The sequence below is a fragment of the Suillus plorans genome, assembly GCF_016647745.1.
Source record: "Suillus plorans strain S12 chromosome Unknown HD556scaffold_44, whole genome shotgun sequence".
Classification (NCBI taxonomy): Eukaryota; Fungi; Basidiomycota; class Agaricomycetes; order Boletales; family Suillaceae; genus Suillus; species Suillus plorans.
In genome coordinates, this window is record NW_024537428.1 from 120,975 (window position 1) to 140,732 (window position 19,758).

General features: G+C 48.3%; 6 protein-coding genes across 6 annotated transcripts; 2 read left to right on the plus strand and 4 right to left on the minus strand.

Moving 5' to 3' along the window:
- Positions 1–430: 430 nt before the first annotated feature.
- HD556DRAFT_1310060 (uncharacterized protein) lies at positions 431–1,754 on the minus strand (the record flags this gene model as incomplete). The annotated part of the gene is made up of 4 exons (XM_041300363.1): positions 431–668; positions 707–800; positions 882–1,028; positions 1,466–1,754. The coding sequence occupies 4 exons, from the start codon at positions 1,752–1,754 to the stop codon at positions 431–433; spliced, it is 768 nt and encodes a 255-aa protein (XP_041158065.1).
- Positions 1,755–2,966: 1,212 nt separating this feature from the next.
- Positions 2,967–5,159, plus strand: HD556DRAFT_1433034 (Endonuclease/exonuclease/phosphatase; the record flags this gene model as incomplete). Its single annotated transcript, XM_041305183.1, is given in 10 exon segments — positions 2,967–2,990; positions 3,054–3,085; positions 3,136–3,203; positions 3,265–3,392; positions 3,412–3,864; positions 3,893–3,905; positions 3,961–4,703; positions 4,735–4,904; positions 4,958–5,037; positions 5,089–5,159. The coding sequence occupies 10 exon segments, from the start codon at positions 2,967–2,969 to the stop codon at positions 5,157–5,159; spliced, it is 1,782 nt and encodes a 593-aa protein (XP_041158066.1).
- A 238-nt stretch (positions 5,160–5,397) lies between these two features.
- Positions 5,398–6,290, minus strand: HD556DRAFT_1486621 (uncharacterized protein). Its single transcript, XM_041308726.1, has 3 exons — positions 6,170–6,290; positions 5,931–6,114; positions 5,398–5,868 (listed from the first exon to the last, which is right to left on the minus strand). The coding sequence occupies exons 1-3, from the start codon at positions 6,263–6,265 to the stop codon at positions 5,633–5,635; spliced, it is 516 nt and encodes a 171-aa protein (XP_041158067.1). The 5' UTR covers positions 6,266–6,290; the 3' UTR covers positions 5,398–5,632.
- Positions 6,291–7,379: 1,089 nt separating this feature from the next.
- HD556DRAFT_1445446 (uncharacterized protein) lies at positions 7,380–11,447 on the plus strand (the record flags this gene model as incomplete). Its single annotated transcript, XM_041306927.1, has 10 exons — positions 7,380–8,073; positions 8,285–8,634; positions 8,686–9,225; positions 9,280–9,423; positions 9,476–10,204; positions 10,270–10,419; positions 10,458–10,746; positions 10,795–11,121; positions 11,171–11,287; positions 11,341–11,447. The coding sequence occupies 10 exons, from the start codon at positions 7,380–7,382 to the stop codon at positions 11,445–11,447; spliced, it is 3,447 nt and encodes a 1,148-aa protein (XP_041158068.1).
- A 208-nt stretch (positions 11,448–11,655) lies between these two features.
- HD556DRAFT_1213187 (ankyrin repeat-containing domain protein) lies at positions 11,656–12,033 on the minus strand (the record flags this gene model as incomplete). Its single annotated transcript, XM_041296607.1, has 2 exons — positions 11,656–11,873; positions 11,943–12,033. Coding segments are annotated over 2 exons (309 nt in total), but the record flags the coding sequence as incomplete, so codon positions are not given.
- Positions 12,034–13,892: 1,859 nt separating this feature from the next.
- On the minus strand, positions 13,893–15,236 carry HD556DRAFT_1241135 (DNA breaking-rejoining enzyme; the record flags this gene model as incomplete). Its single annotated transcript, XM_041298167.1, has 2 exons — positions 13,893–14,469; positions 14,521–15,236. The coding sequence occupies 2 exons, from the start codon at positions 15,234–15,236 to the stop codon at positions 13,893–13,895; spliced, it is 1,293 nt and encodes a 430-aa protein (XP_041158070.1).
- Positions 15,237–19,758: the final 4,522 nt, after the last annotated feature.

Below are 19,758 nucleotides of genomic sequence, written 5' to 3' on the forward strand. Positions count from 1 at the left end.
ACTATAACCAATCCTTTTGGTGCACCTGTCGGCTCACCTATTATTACCATAGCCTCGCTGAGAGTCAACAAAAAATGATACCGGTCCAAATTACGGCATAAAAAGGTAGATTTTCTTGATAGAAATCACGAGCTCTCGCATGAATATATCTTGATTCCTGTACGTCGTACGACACTGTATCCATCGCACATCTGGATTGTGGAGAGATGGGTCGTTCCAACAGGTCTGACAAGCTCATCCATTACTAAATGTGATGCGTTTTTGGTGCATATAACGCGCACTCCAGGACAAGAGTACCACTAATAGTTGGGCGTAGCCACCTCGTAGCGAACACAGATGTACGAAGAAACGCTGACAGGTTAGCTTGTGTGTTAGTGAGTGGGTGTTCTCTTCCAGATGCCTCATTTTTAATGCTACGTTAATTTTCAGGCTAGACTTGCAGTCCCTGGAGGGACTCAGAGTCAGATGCAATTGTTCTCGTTTCTAGAGGGTGTGCAAACGAGCTGCGGAGGAACACGACGAGTTCCTCGAGCAATACTGCTGACATGGACCTTGTGTTAATCTTTGTAAGCTCAGCGTGCTTGTCTTTGACGCATTTCGGGACTGATGTTTGATCAGTCTGGTCTTTCATCGTAGCGATGGAGCCTAATCTTAGTCCCGACCAGTTCCTACCATACGTGAACGGAACGACGGGCTGCTGACTCACATCTTGCGCAAATTGTTGGTGATGTTCGTGGTGAAGGCAGTAAGAGACACTGTATCATCTTCGATGGTGATGTTGATCCTGAGTGGGTCGAGAACTGAATAGGTGCGTATCAGGACTGGGTAGTTTTGCGACTGTCTAACGTGATTGCAGTGGGCTATGATAACAAACTGCTCACGTTGCCCAATGGTGAACGTCTGAACCTCCCGCCTAATGTTCGCATCATGTTCGAGGTCGAGCATCTTCGCTATGCCAACTTGGCGACCGTTAGCTCCTTGGCCACTTTCTGTCGCTGCATTGACATCTGGAACGGGATAACCGCGCCCTGCATGTCATAGAGGTCGTCGCTGTCCACCTGGTCCGAGCGCGTGATGAACTCTTGACCCTCTGCCTTCACTAGGTTCGCAGGCCACTCATCGAACTTCTAATACGACTCGGCCGACAGATCAGGCCCGCAATGAGGGCAGATGATACAAGGCCAGGTCGAGATGATCAAATGTTGAAGACATGAAACACCTAGGATACCTCCCATCGAGTAAATCGTCGAACATTCGTCAGTTTCGTTCCAGGAATCGCAGGTATCTTGTGTTAGAAGTGTGGCCGAGACGTTGTACTGACTCGACGATATTCTAGGTCCGCTATGCTGGTACACCATTATATGCTATGTACGTTTGGATGGCTAAGTAATCGATGTTGTCTTAATGGGCTGTCTCTCATACTCAGCATTAACATCCATCGTATGTCTACTCGCATGCGCTGCACATATTTTCTCTGATCGACCGCATGCATGCAGCATCTCTTCCGAGAACTTCGGTAACAGATTCGATGAGTATTCTGCACCGCTGCTCCGCATCCATGTCCACTTGATTGTATTCCTCTGCAGGGGTGAGTGAGTTACCGAGCCTCCTGCTTCGATATAACGATTGCTATAGCTGTGGGTTTGTTTAAAGTTATCACCGGAAGCAGTCGCGTGGAAGCGTGGTGCGCTTTTCTTGGCCAATTCTCCATCAAACGAATTTGCACATATTGATGAATTTGGAAACGAGGTCATGGTATGCAAAATCAAATTGTAGAGCAACAAACCCAGACGACTGGTTGTCACGTAACGTTACGGAGAAGCATGCTGCGGCAAAATGGACGGTGAAAGATGGTGAAGAGGGATGTCAACCGATCCTAGTTTTGATGTTGAAATGGGGAACTCAAGTAAGGCTCTGAAATATGCTTCAAACAGCAGAACGGCCTAGGCGAGCACCGCATGTAGAAGTTGTGATTTGAAAGCGAAATTCATACGCTGAACGTCTCAGTGTGGAATTATTTAAGATGATGGCATGTTATCGCTAGACTCACTGAACTCAGCGATTCGGAGCGTGACAGCCTCGAGGAAGAATACGAAGCACCGGTGACCCTGACGTGGAGCTGCGCTGATCTATAGTAGAGTGCTGTCAAGCTGATAGGAAGATAATAAGTGAATCTACGGTGAATCATTCTCAAAATACATAAGCACGGGACAGAATAATGGGCAAAAAAATTGGCGAGATAATATGGACGGGTTTCAAGGGCTACGTGTAGACGTAAAAACGGTGTGATCGGGTACTGAGTACTGATGGATCAGGCGTGCGGAAGCAACGTGTTTGCAAGTAAGTGAATTATCAAAGGATGACCATAGATGGACGACTAGCAGACCTGTGGCCGCGGAGGTGAAACTTTTGTTAAATAGACTAACATATTTGGGGTGAACTGAAGAGGTAGCCTGCAGGAATCGGATATGGCTGTCAGAGACGCGATGGTCAGTGCTCAGTCAGAAGCAAACGACCACGTACAGGACAGTATTACACTTTCAGAGCCTTATCATAGCTTCCAGTACAGCTCTATCTCCTGCGCGGAGAACTCCGTAAAAGGAGGCCATGATCTCAGACTAGTCTTCTCAGGCTGCTACGGAGTGAGGTATCAAAAGGGCTCCAAGACGTGGTCCGCAACTGGTGAAAGATATGCCGAACCCATTTAGACCGGTTGTTTCAGTGGAAAAGTAAGAGATCCCTCAAATATTTCTGCCATAGTGCTGCCGCTGGTATGGCATCTTCAAAAAAATGTGGTAGGAGCGTGATGTATCGTCGTCTCAATCGATTCGACATGTGACGGAGCATGTGACATTGACCAAAAAAGGGAAGTTCGATTGCTCTTGACTCCTTCCTTCCCTCACTGAGTACAGTAGATCCAGTCCAACTCATCCGTAGTAGAGGACACCTTAACGCACTCATGAACCATGCGGATCCTTTCATGGAACATTGTAAGAAATGATCTCAAATTTTTCACGAAAGAATGTACTCTGACATTCTGCTTTGGCCGACAGAATGGTGTCAGAACTCTTCCTCAATATCACCCGTGAGTTATCCATGATTTCTACCTGGTTTCCAAGGGCCTAAAAACCATAGATGGAATGCCTTCACTTCATTTCAGGCAATCCTGGAACATCTCAAGGCAGATATAATCTGCTTTCAAGGTGCGGGTTGTTCATTCATTTCACCTTCCCCTGTCGAATGCCCCAACCTTATCTATCCAAGAAATGAAAACCTCGCGTTCCGGCCTGTCACGCTGTGCTGCTTTACCAGACGATTTTGAAGCTTTCTTTTCCTTCCCACAGAATAAAGGAGGGTATAGTGGTGTCGCGGTTTACGCTAACTCCCGTACTGTCATTCCCCTCCGGGCAGAGGAGGGTCGGTCTCTCCGGCATCTTGCAGCCTAAACCGACTCTGACGTCGGATGATCGGATATCTCGTTCATATCCCTGCGCACATGAAATCGAACTAATGCCGGACGAGCATGGATCAACCCCAAGCGATTTCGCTGCCTTAGATGCTGAAGGCCGTGCCCTGATCGTAGACTTTGGCCTATTCGTACTGATTAATTTCTATTGTCCAAACGAAACTTCTGATGCTCGTCTTCCTTTCAAAATAAATTTCCACGTCATGTTGCAGGATCGAGTCGAAAAGCTCATGAATGAAGGCCGGGAAGTTATGGTCGTCGGTGACATCAATGTTTGTGCAACGCCATTGGACCATTGCGACGGTAATCTTGCTAGTAACACTGCAACTTTCTACGACCATCCTGCTCGTGCGTGGTTTCATAGGTGGTTGAGTCCTATTGGTTGCATGACAGATGCCGTGCGGACATTCTGGGCCTGGTAGAAAGGCAATGTACACATGTAAGACGCAAGTGTGGTTGATCTCTTCCCATCTTTAATATACTTTTTATGTTAGGTTGGAACACGAAAATTTCGGCTCGAGAGACCAATTATGGTACCCGGGTTGACTACATTCTCGTTACACCCGGTATGCTTCCCTGGATCAAGCACGGAGACATTCAGCCATCGCTCAAAGGCTCTGATCACTGTCCAATATATATCGATCTTCATGACGAAATAACAACTGACGCTGGTGAACGATTATTTCTCCGTGACGTCTTGCCAATCGACAGGAATCGGGAAGACCTGCCTCGGCTCGCAGCACGACGATGGGAAGAGTATTCCGGGAAGCAGAAACTGCTGTCCATGTTTTTTGAGAAAGGGAACAAGCCGCATCCACCTAGCAATTCTCCGCTTTCGTCGCTTTCGCCCACTCCAGACACACAACTCCCCAGGGATTATTCTGGTGCTGCACAGCCCAATCACACGCAGTCTGCCATTGTTATTCCATCTCCAAATTCCTCGCTGAGATCTCGTAATGCGGCGTGCGCATCCACGAGTCAGCTCCCCGAACCATTGCTACAGTCGAATCCCAGTCAGTCAGGCCAAACTGCGCCCCCAGCTAGTTCTACCAAACGCAAGTCATCAGACAATGCAGCCAAGAAAGCGCCCAAGAAATTGAAAGGTGGTCAAAGCAAACTCTCCTCGTTCTTTGCGCAACCGACAGTCTCGCATCCTTGCAGCCAAGAATTTTCTCCAAGCGAGGTCACCCATTACCAGGACTACATAGATTCCGACCATCAGCTCGCACTCGAGCTTGTCGCTTCACTTGAAAAATCTGCTTTCACAGGGCTTAGCTACCTCAGCGACGCCTTCGGCTTCGCAAAGTAAAGCGGCGTGGTCACAGCTGATGGCTCCCATCCAACCACCAAATTGTCTTGTACACGGTGAACCTGCGAAGGAGCACACCGTTAGCAAGCCGAGTTCAAACAAGGGGAAAACTTTTTTCCTCTGTTCAAGGTCTGTCCCATCATGACCCTTCATTTCGCCTCTATCTGGTTCCTTTCATTTAGACCTGTCGGCCCGGGGTATGACAAAGGTAAAAGCGAACGTCTTCGCGAAGAGGTGGATCACCGATACATGGGGCAACGACGTCAGACGGGAAGCCAAAGACAAATTTTCCCCGTCATGAAATCAAAAACAGCCTCGAAGCAAATTACACTGGTTGCATACACATACATACCTCGGGCCACGGTTGCTCTTGTCCTTCATTAGGCATTTATTTTGGGGTGTCATTGCATGAGCATCAGACACGTGTTTGGTGCGTGGTTTACACGAAATAACCACGAGGCTGACATCCATCCACGACAAATCCACGAAGATAATTATACCTTTTGTACCTCTGAGTGCTACGATCCGCAACTCAACGCGCGGATGATAGACTATAATAATAATATGTTCATTATGTATGCTGTTGGTCTGGGACTATTCTCCCCTTTAGCGCACGACATGTAATGCGCTTCACAGCAGCCACCACTTTCTTGACGTTAAGCGAAATACATAAATTTTTTGCGTACGACACGGCGGCTATATTATAGAATAACAAAATACGAAGCGCAATCCGCCTACACGGCAGCAGCGACGATGACGTGGGGCGGCAGACATTAGACGGACGGCTAACTTGATCCTCGGATTTGTTTCTTGGCAGTTCCAATCATGGTATTATTTACCTACAAAAGGCTTAGAAGTCACCACATGGAACAACGATGGGGTTCACCTTCGTCGCGAATCGCCTCGGAAGAGCGGTCTCCCGCTGGCGTTGTCCATATGCGTACCGTACCGTCGTGGCTGCCCGTGGCGAACATGAAGGGTTCGTCGGTAGAATGATTCCACGCAACACATGTCAAGTCCCCGCCGAATGTTTGGGGTCTAATGTAATGGAGTAAAGCCGCACTATCGCGATCCCAGATGTGGATATCGCCCGCTGTGTCCGAGTATTCATAAGTACAGCTTTTAGACGAAGCCGACAGGTTAGGAGAGACGTACCTTTTCCTGCGCATAACACTAGCTGGTCCTCCTTGCCGCCAAAGTAGCTAGAGCCCGCGATATCCACCTGAGCTTTGGGCAGATACGTATGACGGAGAAGCAGCCTAGCGACTTGTGCAAACGAGTGTTGTTCACGACCTCTGGCATCCCGTACCAGCTCCATCTTCCACAACTGTGGAGGTGTCTACGAATACGATATAAGTGATCAGAAGATGCAAAGATATTATGACTCTCAGTACCTTGCGCTCAAAAGAAATCAGCACGTTTCCACCCCTTTTGGATATTGTGATATCACGCACGTCGTTCACGACGGGTGTCTGACTTTTGAACTCCATCAGTAAAGATATTTGAAAAGATGAAGGTAGCTCACCTGTCGAATTGCTTAGTCTCAGTATTGAAAACTAGGGTATACGAAGTCAACCAGATGGCCTACAATATGGTTAGTTTCTTCAGATAAGCATTCGCGCATGACCAAATCGAGTGCTTGAGAATCTGGAGCATAAGTTGGGCGCGCATAGTATGAGACGAAACGTACTTGATTGATGCATACGTAAATTCACGTCACACTAAGCTTCTCTACAATAGACGGTCCCGACTGACTGATGTGCAAATCAATCTATCATCTCCAAGACGATCCAAGCGAACTTTGCGGTCTTTGAAGTTTGCTGTTGTTTTACTGCTCTACAACCTCAGGCGTGTATTAATATAGTGGGCGCGCCTTGCTACTGATCAAGGAATAAAGTTGGACTGGGTTTAAAAAGTTTGGTATCGTGTGAATTTTAATTTATGTGTTACAACACTAAGTCATAGTAGACCGCCTTGACCTCTCCAGCTGCGGATGGGTAGGAGCCTGAGTAATAAGTATCGTATGTGTCTTCAGCCTCCCGCGTCAAACCTGTCAGTTCTTCCTCTGGACTGTGGGCATAACCAGCAGTGCTTTACTGAACACAGCCTAGCAGTTTCGCAGACCATTCATGGAGCTTCTAATACTACTCGGTCGAAAGATCAGGCCAGCAATGAGGGCAGATGATACAAAGCCAGGTCGAGATGATCAAATGTCGAAGACATGAAACATCCGGGAATGCCCAGAGCGTTACCACATGTCTTTGTGGATAATCCCCCAGTGACACACTACTACATGCGCTTATTTGATGATTTTAGGCATTTTTACGTCGTGAATCAGAGTACATGCCATTGGCTTCTTTCTCATTCATGATTCATACTCTGGCATTCAACGCCGCCTAGCTCCATACAGGGCTTGCAAGATGCTCGTGGCGCAGTGAGTTATCAATAAAATATTAAATTAAAATCGATTTTACGATTCACCATGTTCATATTATATAGGCAATGGTGTACTTTTGACTGGCAGTCAAACGGCCATTACAAGGAGCCAGCAACCGTCTGCAAATTGTCCTCTCATCTTATTAACGGCTCATAACTGCAATCGACATGGCACGTCGCAACCACAACACATCTGGAGATGGGGAGACACTCACTGTACGTATGCATGATCAGTTTGACGCCCAATTTATGAGTCACGGATGGCAGGTGGATGAGCTGCGTGCAATGATGAACAAGCGCCCTGTCCAGGCGAAGGAGCCAGCGACCAACCCGGCGAAAAACACTCAGAGGATGGACGCAGCGCTCGCGAAGTGTAAGATCGGTGTGGCGTACATCGATATACTCAAAATCAAGAACTCGTTGGTATTCGGCAGATATAACGATCGGCCGCAGGAGCTCAAGGAGGTGAACAAGCTTCTTGCGTCGTTCAAGAAGGATGGAATCCTGGCGATGCGAGAAGCGACAGCGATACCGATTATGATATCGGGCGCCCGCGTGAAGACCGGGTTGAGCCTCGCAGTCAACTTTGACATCCCAGATGCTGTGCCGCAGTTACAATTGAAGGACGTCAATGACATTGTCGTAGCATCGGGACAACATCGCGTTGCTGCGTTGAAGAGATATTTTGAAATCGTTACTGGAGAGATGATGCGTATCGAGCAACGCTGCGACGATATAGCTGCGCTGGATAATTTGAGCCCAGACCACCTCACCGAGTTCAACAGGCTTCGCGACCAACTGGATGAGCTGCAGGAGATAATAAGTCTAATGGGAAAATGGGGCATCATCGCATATGATGAAGGTGAGCTCTATCGCTGTCTTTATTATGCTAGTGGAACGGTTGCAGCAGCTGGGTAACAAGTCGTGCATTTGATGTGCCATTCAAGGGACTGCATGTTTGGGTTCGCAGGCATTGGATGAAACTATTCTAGTTGTTGTTGGGATCGGTTCTCGCTGCAACGGGTCCCTAGTGGAGGTATAGGCATCCGGCGCTGATCGGTATACACCTACAGACAGCGTGTTGGCGGATGGCGACATGTTGGCAGACCACTTGTGTCGAAACAAATTCTTGCACGACTACAATGAGACCGCAGAAGAAGTGTTGAGCAAGATCTTGCGATCGGTGAGAAAAGCTCACAACGATGCTTCTGAGCATGAGCGAGTCGCGGCAGCACTGCGTGAGCTGTGGATTCAGCGCGATAATACCGAGCGGCACAAGAATGCACGGTTGACGAAAGTCACGAGCTACGACCTGCTCGTTTTAGTGCTCGCGCTGCATCTCCTGCCGTTGGGACCACACTTTCGCCGTCGCAAGGAGTTCCAAATCACCTGGCTCGCCAACTCAATTGATGTAGTCATGGGGGTAAGCAGCGACATTTATATTTGCACACACAGTCCTTACGCATTATTACAGATGTTCATTCAATTTATTATGTTCCACAGTCACATTCTGAATTTGCTTGCATCGAGCGATGACTTCCCGGACTATGCAACAGTGACCAACATAATCTCGGTAGCATCCAGTGATGGGACAGACCGCAACGCTTCGGTCGAGCAACTTGCAGTGTGGCGCACGCAGATATACGACAGCAGGGCCAATACTGAAGTTACCATTTTCAACGATGTGTTCGAGGATGTGTCCGATTTCGTTCAAGAGGAGTTTCGTAATATTCCTTTAACGAATGTCGGGACCAAGGACCCCCAGTACATTAACAGCCTGGACAATTACTCGCACTACCTTGTCAGCAAGTTGCGCTCAAAGTGGCGCCTTGCGACAACAAAGCCCTCACAATGGAATGACATTACCCGGTTTCACGATAGGGTTGTGGCAAGGATTGCCGTGTGGTTGACCCCTGAAGATTTCGTGCAAGAGGCCCCGTTACCGCTGTTGTGTGGTCACCTCCTCGATATCGCATGGAGTAGTCTAATATCGAACATCGCTGCATTTGAGGAGGTGAGAATTCGAATCACATACGATACCTGATGTTTTACTTACATGTTGTGTTAGATCAGCGGATGGTTCGAGCCTCTGCTGCTGCACTATCGGATACTCCATCGCAACGGCCATGCGATGGATGACAAGTCCCAAGTAATGTTCACGAACCTTCGCAACGAATCCAGGATAAGCGAGCGCGAGATAATAGAAGAGGCGGTATGTGTGATGGAGCATCATGCTGTAGATCGCGCCCATATTGACGGAACAGGTGTTTACTTGCTTGTGGGCACTCCGCGGGACGCTGGTCCTGCGGCTGCAGAACAATTTGACGACAGTGTCAGCTCGCAAGAGGAAGAGCAAGCCGTTTAAAGACCGAAAGGAGGTCGACAAAGCGTTCGCACAGCTAGGGTCCGATGCGCAGGACAATCTGCAGAAGTTGCATACGTTGATGTTGGCAAGGAAGGGACGAGGACGGGATCTAACTTCTGAGCTGCAGGATGTCCCTGGAATCCTTGCCATGCACGTCACGAGCTGGGACTGGCATACTCGCATAACAAAAAATGGCAAGCGGGACACAGAGCCACTGATCAAGGTATTATTGCTTGATCTTGTCAAAATTCGCAAAAGACGCGAGGGTCTATTCAAAGATCCGATGGTTGCAGGTCTTCGCACAATCCTGGAGGGGGTGATTGCCAAGCATACGAGAGCAGTTAATACATATGAGGAGAGCGGCCAGATCGTCAAGCGTAAGAGGTGGTTATGGTACGATGGAGCCAAGATTCCGCCGAACGTCACTCCTACAGTGGAGACTGTACTCACTGCGGACTGTCACGCGATACACGCACGCATGCAGAGTTGCCAGGACATGGAGGGGAATGATCGCGCTGCTATCATGAAGCTAGTCGATTATGTCGAACGCATGTCAATTGCAAAGGCGACATCGACCCACAGTCTGGTAGCAGCGAATGTCGTTCGAGGGCTCGCGAAGCTTATACGCGTACGTGCTAATATTTTTTGGCTTAGCATAGAAGAGTCGAATGACTAACTATCTATCTGTTATAGGAATTGGAGACCAATAGTACACGTCTCCGCACGCGAGCACTAGAGAAAGACGATAGTTTCACTTATGACATCACGGATACTGTTGATCTCAAAATAGCTCTGATGCAAGGTTTGGAAGACGAGAATACCAATGCAAGTACATATATAATTGTTTCATCACCAGGTGACTACTAATATGCGTACTGAAGGGGGATCACACTGGTGAACAGGAAGATGAATCACCTGTGGTCGAACCGAAGCACAATGAACAACCCTCGAACACGACAGTAACCATGGTCGAAAATAATGATGGACACCCCGGGAGCCACACGTCTTCGGGATCTGGGCAGCCGAAACCTCGTCCCATAGCGCATTGCAAGAATAATAATAACACGACCACTCGTACTGACTCACACGATATGATAACTGATGCCTTCCAATTGACTGGATCATCCCCGCGCCCACAGAGCAAGGGAAAAGAAAGAGCGATAATATTTTGTGAGTATCCGCCAGACACCATTCGGTCTGTAGCTCACGCATCTCCAGCTAATGGTGATCGCTTTCAAGCGTTTGGGGAGAGCAATGTATCTGCTGGTCAAACGGCAGCAGGCGCACCTGCAGAGCACGAGCTTCAAATTGGCGAACATGCGTTTGACGACAATCCAGGTGATAGTTGTGACGCCAGTGAAACTGCAGCAGGCGTGGCTACACAAGGTGAGACAGGTGAGGATGGGGGCAACGCCGCAAGTGGAGATGTCACGAATGGGATGTTCTCGGTCGCAGCACCGCGGAAAGAACCTTGTCAAAATACTAATACCGACGTCATTATTCCTTTCGTGGGTACGGCAACTATCGATCAGACTGAGCAAAGTAGTGCGCCAATGATTGTTAGAAGATTTCACTCAGGCTAACCATCATTCAGCAGCTCGAACACAAACTGCCTCTCAAGAACAAGATACAGTGACTACTGGTCGATCAGTTCCCAGGTGCATCGCGCATACTGCCAGGGCTTCTTTAAAGCGTCCAAGCGCTCCTACAGGTAAGTTTCCACTTCTCCATCTGTGTAAATAGCTATTTGATATAACATTGTAGCAGCCACCCCAGGTCACTCGAGCAAGAAGGCTCGCAGCACTGGGTCCACTTACACTGCTAACAACGATGCCAATGACCAATTGGTTGTTATTAAAGCCAATATGTAACGTGTTTCCTTTGTAGTGCATGATGTTGTTATAGTAGAGTCACTAATACTGAAGTGTCATAATTATATACAAGGCATCCCCGACTCCCACGTTATTGGAGGGACGGCTTTGTCGAACGCAAACGGATTCCCATCACAAACAAGAGTGCAGTTCGAGCTCCAACTTACTAATTGAGTGGTGCATATGCTATAAAAGACGATCCGCGCGTTGCGCCCTTATCCCATCCAATCATTTCAGCGTCACTCAAGGGTGATCGTCCGGCGGTATTTTTTATATCAATTAGATCAGCCCCAGTAAAGTGAACCAACTTCTGCACTACTTCGAGATGCTGGTTCAGCGCTGCTTGGTGAAGGGCAGTCGGGCCGGCGCTATTTTGTGCAGACAGGGCGGAAGGGGTGACAAGAGGAAGAAGATAATCCAGCACGTCTACGATATGCCTTACGCGAATCGGTTCTCGTGGTATGGAGATTGTGATACGATGAGATCGCATCTCACCTATGTGTCCATTTCTGCATGTCATGTGTAGCGCAGTGTTTCCGTTGTCGTCTCGAACACGGGAGAGGACGTCTGAGCCGAATTTTGTCACTCGAGCGAATGGGTGAGTGAATCCTCTCGCGTGCTTCAGATAAGCATTCGCGCATGACCGAATCTAGTGCTTGAGAATCTGGAGAATAAGTTGGGCGCGCATAGTACGAGACGAAACGTACTTGATGCATACATAAGTTCACGTCACACTAAGCTTCTCTACAATAGACGGTCCCGACTGACTGATGTGCAAATCAATCTATCATCTCCAAGACGAATTAGAGTGCGAGTCGTCAATGATGATTGTTATTCATGATAGCGGAAAACACTGAGAGATAACAGAAGGAGGATATCAAAATGAATCTTCTAACATCATGAATTTGACTACCATCGGTGGACGGAGATGCCCAGAAGAGGAACAGCACAACACGAGCCCACCACTTTGGGTTCTTCATGTGTTTGCCCTTGTCGTCAGCTCGGAAATAGAGGGTTGTGTAGAGGGTTGTGCAGACGGAATAGAAGGAATAACTGATTTCGGGGCGAACCTGGCTGTTCCAACCCAGGTTGAACCAGAACCACCTTCATGATCTTCGAACAGTCGAAGGGGTGCGGAGTGTAGAATGAGCTGAGCCAATTTCTGAAGGTTGATGATTTTGAGGACGATCGAACTTGAAGCGAACTTTGCGGTCTTTGCTGTTGTTTTACTGCTCTACAACGTCAGGCGTGTATTAATATCGTGGGCGCGCCTTGCTACTAATGTATCGGTACCTTTAGATTTCAAATTTCAATTGTAAGAAGTGGACAACCAGATACGTCTGCACCAACCGAACAGTGAGGAGCTACTAGGCTGTCATTTCTTCATGACTGTTCTGGGTGTTATTCTGCGACTCGGAAACCTTAGATTGTGACACGTGGGGATGTGATTACAGCGTCAGGTATCAGAAACAAGCTGCAACGCTGTCGGGAAACCAGGCTCCAGTCCGAGCTACGTCAGGGCCCAATCGAAGACTCGTGATGAATTATGCAGTTGCACAAAGTTGTCCCAGGAGCTCCAATGGCTTTGCGATCTGAGAAACACGTTGCTTGTCTCCACTTGATGCGCTTTTGTGTATAGGCGTTCCTAAACAAGGCTATTCTGCGCGTGTTGCGTGGTGCAGTACCCTGATCAGCATGTTGGCGATATACCATGATTGAATTTCTCGCGAAGCTCGTCGGTGAAATGCGTAAGTGGTGCACCTGGTTTCAGTTGAAGCCGATAAAATAAGAGTCTAGGACTGACTTGGAGTTTTGTGCGTACTACAGAAGAGATTGGAGTGTAAGCCTGCTGCTTACTAGACGCTTCGTCTGTGCTGAAGCTTACTAAGCAAATCGTTAAACAAAGGTAATGTGAAAGGAAGGCGTGAATACTGTTTCTGAATAGATACGAAGTGCTCAAGACTTGTATCTTTGTCCTAACGATTTGCGGTTTGGTTCAAGGTAATGTACAAGAGTATTTCGCAAATGAATTTTGATGCAATGCTTGATACAAAATTTTGCCAGTTTGGGGGGAGGGTTTCGGTTGCGACGCTCGGTGATTGCCGAGTGGATGTCTCCAGGCGATGTCTCGAAGTTAGAAATCAATGTTAAGCCCTGGTAGACGCGTTTTGCTGATCACGTGATCCAAGAATTTGACGCGTTTGCACAAGGGTTTCGGGCTCTTGATTTTGACTGCGGGACAGAGTAAAATCGAGACTGAAGACAGTGAGAAGAAAGACAAAAGCAACCGAAGCCTCGAGTGTGAGGTTTTGGATAATGTTTCGAAAAGCACGACAGAACCCAATCCGAGCAGAGCTCACAAACAGTCGTGCTCGAAACGTGCGACTCCCCCAAAACGAGCGAAAAGCGCTGGATTACACGAATAAGAAGAACAAGTGCGTATAATTAACTATAACGACGTGCGTACGAGTCCATTGACGAATTAACCATAGCAGTACGTGAGTCTGAGAATGATGATGTAACAAAAAGTGGTAAAATCGATTCTATCTTGCGCCAGTATTCTAAGAAAGCTCTTGACTTCCATCGACCTTGAACAGCGACGACGTCTGGTGGTACTCCGCGTAGAAGAAGTTCCGTTGCTCCACCAATGCGAAAACAATGACCTGTTAGTTCCAACAGGTTGGCCAACCTCCAAATCTCATTACAACGCGCTAAGAACCAAGGTCTGGTCATCGCTGCCCATCCACCTTCTGATGTTTCAAATGCGAAGAAAGGTGCGTCGAGAGGAACTGCTGCATTAGCAGTGAGATGATGGTTAATGGCCGTGTATGCGTTTGTAATGTCGTCTAGACTGGAAATGATGATGTCTGCTCCTTCTACGTGCGATGTTTTCGTCCAAGGAATGTGCAATACGGAATATTTAACACCGTCCGGAGGTGAACGACGAGTAAAAGGGGAAGAGCGAGAAACGTGACGTGAAGGATCAAAAAGGCTCGTGCTAACAATGATGAGTTCTCCGAGCCTTATGAACGTTGAGTTTTACGAACAAAGTCATGGTGTATAATGTGCGTACCTGCAGCAAGACCAGAATGCGGTGCAGGCGACTGCAAAAACAGACGCGTCAAACGCGTTGGAAAGGTCTAGACCGCGAAAAAGAGCATGCATATGTTCTAGAGTTACAGGGGGACGACGAGGTCGTTTCGATGATTCAGGTACGACTTTTGCAAGACCTGCGGTGGCCGAACGGAGAATGCTATGTCCGAACCACGGGGCGCCGTGAAGATTGTGCCAAAAATGCAAGCCAGCTAACCAGTTTTGTGCTGTTGTGGCTGCGACCTTTCCGGCCCAAGATGCGACGAAGGAGGCTAAGAGAAAATCAGATGCTGGCATACGACGATATTCTGGTATGTGCCTCGAATCACAGTATTGGTGAAACCGCAGTAGACCAGCACCATAGTTTTCTCTTGTTTTTGTCTCTATAGAGACCAACATGACGTCAAAAAGCTGCAGAACGTCATTTAAAGGCAATTGTTCGAGGGCGGACAAGCGAAAAGAATCTGAGTGAGGCGCTGACCATAAGCGGAGGCGGTCGCGTGCAAGAACGTGAGGACGAAAAGCTGATGCAGAGAGTTCATTTCCTTTTTTCGGTTTTCGTGGCTTTTTGCGAGAGTGTGTAGCGATGGGCGGCTCCCCAATTGAAGGAGGAGAAGCCAACGCCTCCTTCAAAAGGGCCAGGGCTACAACGGCGTCGGCGTGTTGCGACGCCAAAGGTCTTTGGTTACTGGACATAAGGCAAAATAAAACTAACGAGCTCGCTCGGGAGCTCAGGGGATTGTAAACGAGAAGAAAGAGAACCAACCTCGCCGCGTGAGATTGGGTCAGCCTTATTCTGAGCTGATTCTGTGTACGAAAGAATGTGAAGAACGTTTGAGGCCATTGCTATTGCCTCGACGCGACGGATGCAGAGATTGACGTGGAAGTTTCTGCTTCTCCCGTGTTTGAACGCCCCGATAACACCTTGGTTGTCTGAGTGAACAATGACCGATGCGTTCATTAAGCCCTGATTGAACAGGGTTCGAACTGCCAGCTCGACGGCAACTGCTTCCAGCCATCCTATATCTCGGCCGTTACCCTTCCATCCTTGCTTAAGGGTCCATGCGTTCCATTTGTCTCCAAACAGTAGGCCAATCCCCCAGTCTGTTGACGCATCGACCCAAAGGTCAATGTCCTTGGGAGAACCGCGAGGTGACAAGCTACGGGCACTCGACGAAAGGGAAAGAGTGTTAAACCACCATTTTAGGTTGTTTTTGACTGAAGGGGGAGGGTGACGTATGGAGAACTTCGCGTTCGAAGGAAAAGATGCTATGAAGGTGCAAAGGTTTGCGAGGTAGGCGCGACCGTGCGGTATGACAAAGGCAACATGAGACAGAGTACCGTTTAGACTCATCGCGTCTTTGCATGAGATACCTTTTCCCTTGTTCAGCAAGTTGAGCAAGGACGTCAGCTTCGTGAGGTACTTTAGGCGTTTTTCGTCGGGAAGTGCGACTGAACGCTGAATTAAGTCCCAAAGAAAGCCCAGATAGATAAAGACGAAGGCGAAATCATGACACTTCTTTGGGTGCCATGGGACACCCATAGGCTTTGAGAGCCCATAAATCTCCGCGAGTCCGTGCTTGTACGTGAAAGGTGATAGGGAACCGTCAGGTAGTAGTAACCCGCCACTGACAGCGAATCTGAAAAAGGTATGATCGTCGACCCATTTTTTAATGGGGCCGAGTTCTAACGAGTGGAGAATGTCAACAGTGGCGTCTGCTACATGGCCTTGGACGCCTCCTGCTGTTGCGAGTCCGAATGGGAATACATGATCGATGAACAATTGTCCGTCAACTTCGACGACGAGGAAGCGTTTGTGTTGCGGCCAGACAGGAATAGTGCGGTAAGCTGCTTCGATGTCAAGCGTTGCCGCCTGTGTTCCTGGGGGTGATGATGCAACCTACAGACGAATAATTGTCAAATTAAGCACAAAAGGACGCATATATGCATTTATATGGTGACACCGATGTGTGCAGGTAATAATGTGCCTGAGCGTATAATAGAAGTCAACGCCGAAGCGTGCAAAGGGCAAGACGCCGAGGCGTGTAACAATCCAAAACGCCGAAGCGTGCAAAGGGCAAGACGCCGTGGCGTGCAAAGAGTTAAAACGCCGAAGCGTGCAAAGCAAAACGCCGAAGCGTGCAAAGCAAAACGCCGAAGCGTGTAAATGAAAACAGCGCCGAAGCGTGCAAATGTCATGGGAGGTTTGCTTACAATTTCAGCTACTTGTGCTGCTGTTCCCCACTCTGTGGGAAAATCGTCTGAGTCCAAGAAGCCGTTGACAGAGTAACCGTCTGCATTTTGGTAAGATAAGTCTCTGACTACACAAAACTTTCCCGGCTCTCCGGCTTTTTCGACGACGCCCAACGGCGATGATACAAAATGTCCACCAAGGATGTCGAAGACTTCGTTGCTTGGAAATGGACCGGACATCCTGCCTAAAGCGACCTCCTCTTGACAATAATTTCGAATGACATCTATATGATCTAGTGCTGATTTATGGTTTTTTGGGATATACGTGCGAGTGGGTGGAGGAATATCGCCAATAGGGAAACCGTGTTGCAAGTTGAATACGAGGTTTGGATATTTATCGAATAAGTTGAAACGTTTCAGGAAAAGGTCGTACACTTCCGGATCGTACGGTGTAACAATTCTGCGAAACACATTAGTTGCACGTTTTGGAGTTGGCTCCGTGACCTTTGCTTCCGCAGATGGAGCACACGTGGACGACGTCGCTGGAGTGTCTAGGTGATGTACACTTTCCGATGTTGAATGAGATACAGATTGGTGCTGAGGAGGACTTGAGAATGAGTTTGTCTGTCCACATGCTAACGACAGGGTTGTTTTTTGTTGTGTGAGTGTGTGTGCAACCGCTGGCTCTGTGTCCGAGTCTGCCACAAATGACGCAAAGGAGGTGCTCGGACGACTGGTCTCCTCTGCTCTTCCGAAAGGGTTTTCCGTCGTTCGACATGCCCGTGGACGACGAACCTTCTGGTTTGCGAGATGGATAAGGTTGGTAACGGCTGCTGCTTGAGCTTTGTTGAGCCAGAGTCGTCTTAATCAATACATTCTTCCATCGATCCAGGTAAGCTGCCTGGGATGGGAATGTATGCGTGTTGAAAAACCTCCTTCGAATCTCTACGTCGAAGGCGAGGACTGATTCGAAGTTGTCGCCGAATTCGTCCCTTGAGAGGCAGAAATCGTGATGATCTGTAAAACGTTGCACCGTGGCTTCGTCAGCTACTTGGTTAAGTAGCCTGATGAAGTTTGTTGATGCTTCGTAGAAGAGGTGAGCCTGCAGACTAGACTCCGGAGGGAAGCCGGACGACGTGTCCATGACGAAAAGTTTTGGGTCGTTGGTGACTAACCCCTTTTTCATTTTGACACATGAGGGGTCTTCATGGATTTTCCGAAGGGAAGAGAGCGTGAGTAGCGTGAGCGGAATATGAACTTTGGCTCTTGCTAGGTTTAAAAGGACACGAGGAATTTCAAATGCCGTTACCTCGCCGTCGACAATGCGAGTATTTGCCTCTGTGAAGACAGGCGCGTCGGATGTGGCTGCCGAGGTGGATGTATCGGATTGAAGAACTCCTTGTCCCTTAGCGGTCAACATGGCTAAAATGGACTTGGTGGTAGGTGTAAGTGAACCTATGAAGTCCACGGCGTCAACGATGAAGCTTGGGATGGAGGGCTTAGCAATGGAATCCTTCTCCCGGGGGTGCGATTCGTCGAGGAAGAGTTCGTCATCCGACACTTCCTCGATGTGGTTTTCGTCTAACCTAAGGTCAGCTCTCCTTAGATTGCGTTCCGCACGCGCGATGTTTTCCACTTCAACTGCATTCTTGTCGTGAAGGTTTACGCGTTTATTGTTATTCCTGACCAGAGATGACGCGACTCTGGACGCGAATTCGTCTGACAAAATATTGTCATCGTTCCGATTGAAAAGGTTGGTATCTTTTCCTCCGGCTCCGTAAGGACGCCCAGGATTCGGTGTGTCGCCAGAGGCCATAGCAACAGTGATTATAGTACTAAAAATTTGCTGTTTAAACCGAATCCTCAACTGAAAAAATGAGCGAGTGCGAGCGCAATAAGGAGGAAGATAAGATACACGTGTAGTCACGCGTTACAGCTTATGGCGCCCACTCGCTTAGTAAGCACTAGTTTGAGCTCTATGCTCGCAAGCTCGCTTTATAGCTCAAACTGCACGCTTACTACATCACGTCACGTGGTTGTTCGTTTCCCCTTTATATCATCGCGTCATGTATCATTTATCGCAGACTCGGGTCTCTCTCTTACCACTACATTCCCCATTTGTATCACGCTATCAAATCCACGGTTTTGTCTTGTTAACTTTGTCTGAACCGCCTCAGTGTTTCTCGTCGCCACCGCGACGAGCTTTCATGGAGACGGTAAATGGCAGAACAGGTGCCGTGCTGGTCATCATTATTAAAGGCATTAGTCATTGTTGGGCACTAGGAAAATGCTGTGCCACTGCTGCGACTGCTGCGCGGCATCTGCCGCGACGTTCGCTAAGCAGTAAATTGACTAATGACACTTGCTTGTTGCTTGCCATATCATACCCTGAACTCTGCATCGCTGCCTTGAAGGATTTTGCATGATTAATATAAAGTCACTTGGTTATTACTGACTCTCTTGCCGCTTTATCAACTTCTTCGTTATCCCTTCGAAATCTTATGTCCCGGCACATGTCTTGAACTGTGTTAATCTATATAGTGTTTTCCAACTTCCAACTTCCGAGTCCCATATTTCAGACTTGTGCATTCTGGTTTCTGAAATGATACGCAAATCCACCACTGAAGTATGTATTCTAATGCGCGAGTCTGCAATACTATGATGCACAACATAACTGCTGAAGGACTATGTATTACACAACTTGAGTTCATTTTCAGTAGTGTCGCAGCACCATGTTGCGGGCGTCGCAGTCGTCGCGGGCGTCGTGGGCACCATATCGCAGCACCCCCCAAATAAGGAAATAAGGTGCCCGCGACGCCCGCGACAAGGTGCTGCGACACTTGTCAGTACCTAGGGAATAGCATGGGTATCCTCAACCCACGTGGGTCGTGGGTGTGGGTACCTCTGGGGTGTGGGTGGGGGTCTGTACTTTGGGTACCCATACCCCTACCCACACCCTGGTGGTGGGTATGTAAGCAAACATGACTTATTTTGAAACTTAGTAACACACATTAGACATGAACCT

What these genes read in the sequence shown, in the direction of transcription:
- HD556DRAFT_1486621 (XM_041308726.1), bottom strand. Translation starts at nt 6,265, where the DNA reads ATGGAGTTCAAAAGTCAGACACCCGTCGTGAACGACGTGCGTGATATC. An exon ending in TGATTTCTTTTGAGCGCAAG is followed by an intron (nt 6,115 to 6,169) that starts GTACTGAGAGTC and finishes TCGTATTCGTAG; the next exon opens with ACACCTCCACAGTTGTGGAA. An exon ending in AGTGTTATGCGCAGGAAAAG is followed by an intron (nt 5,869 to 5,930) that starts GTACGTCTCTCC and finishes ACTCGGACACAG; the next exon opens with CGGGCGATATCCACATCTGG.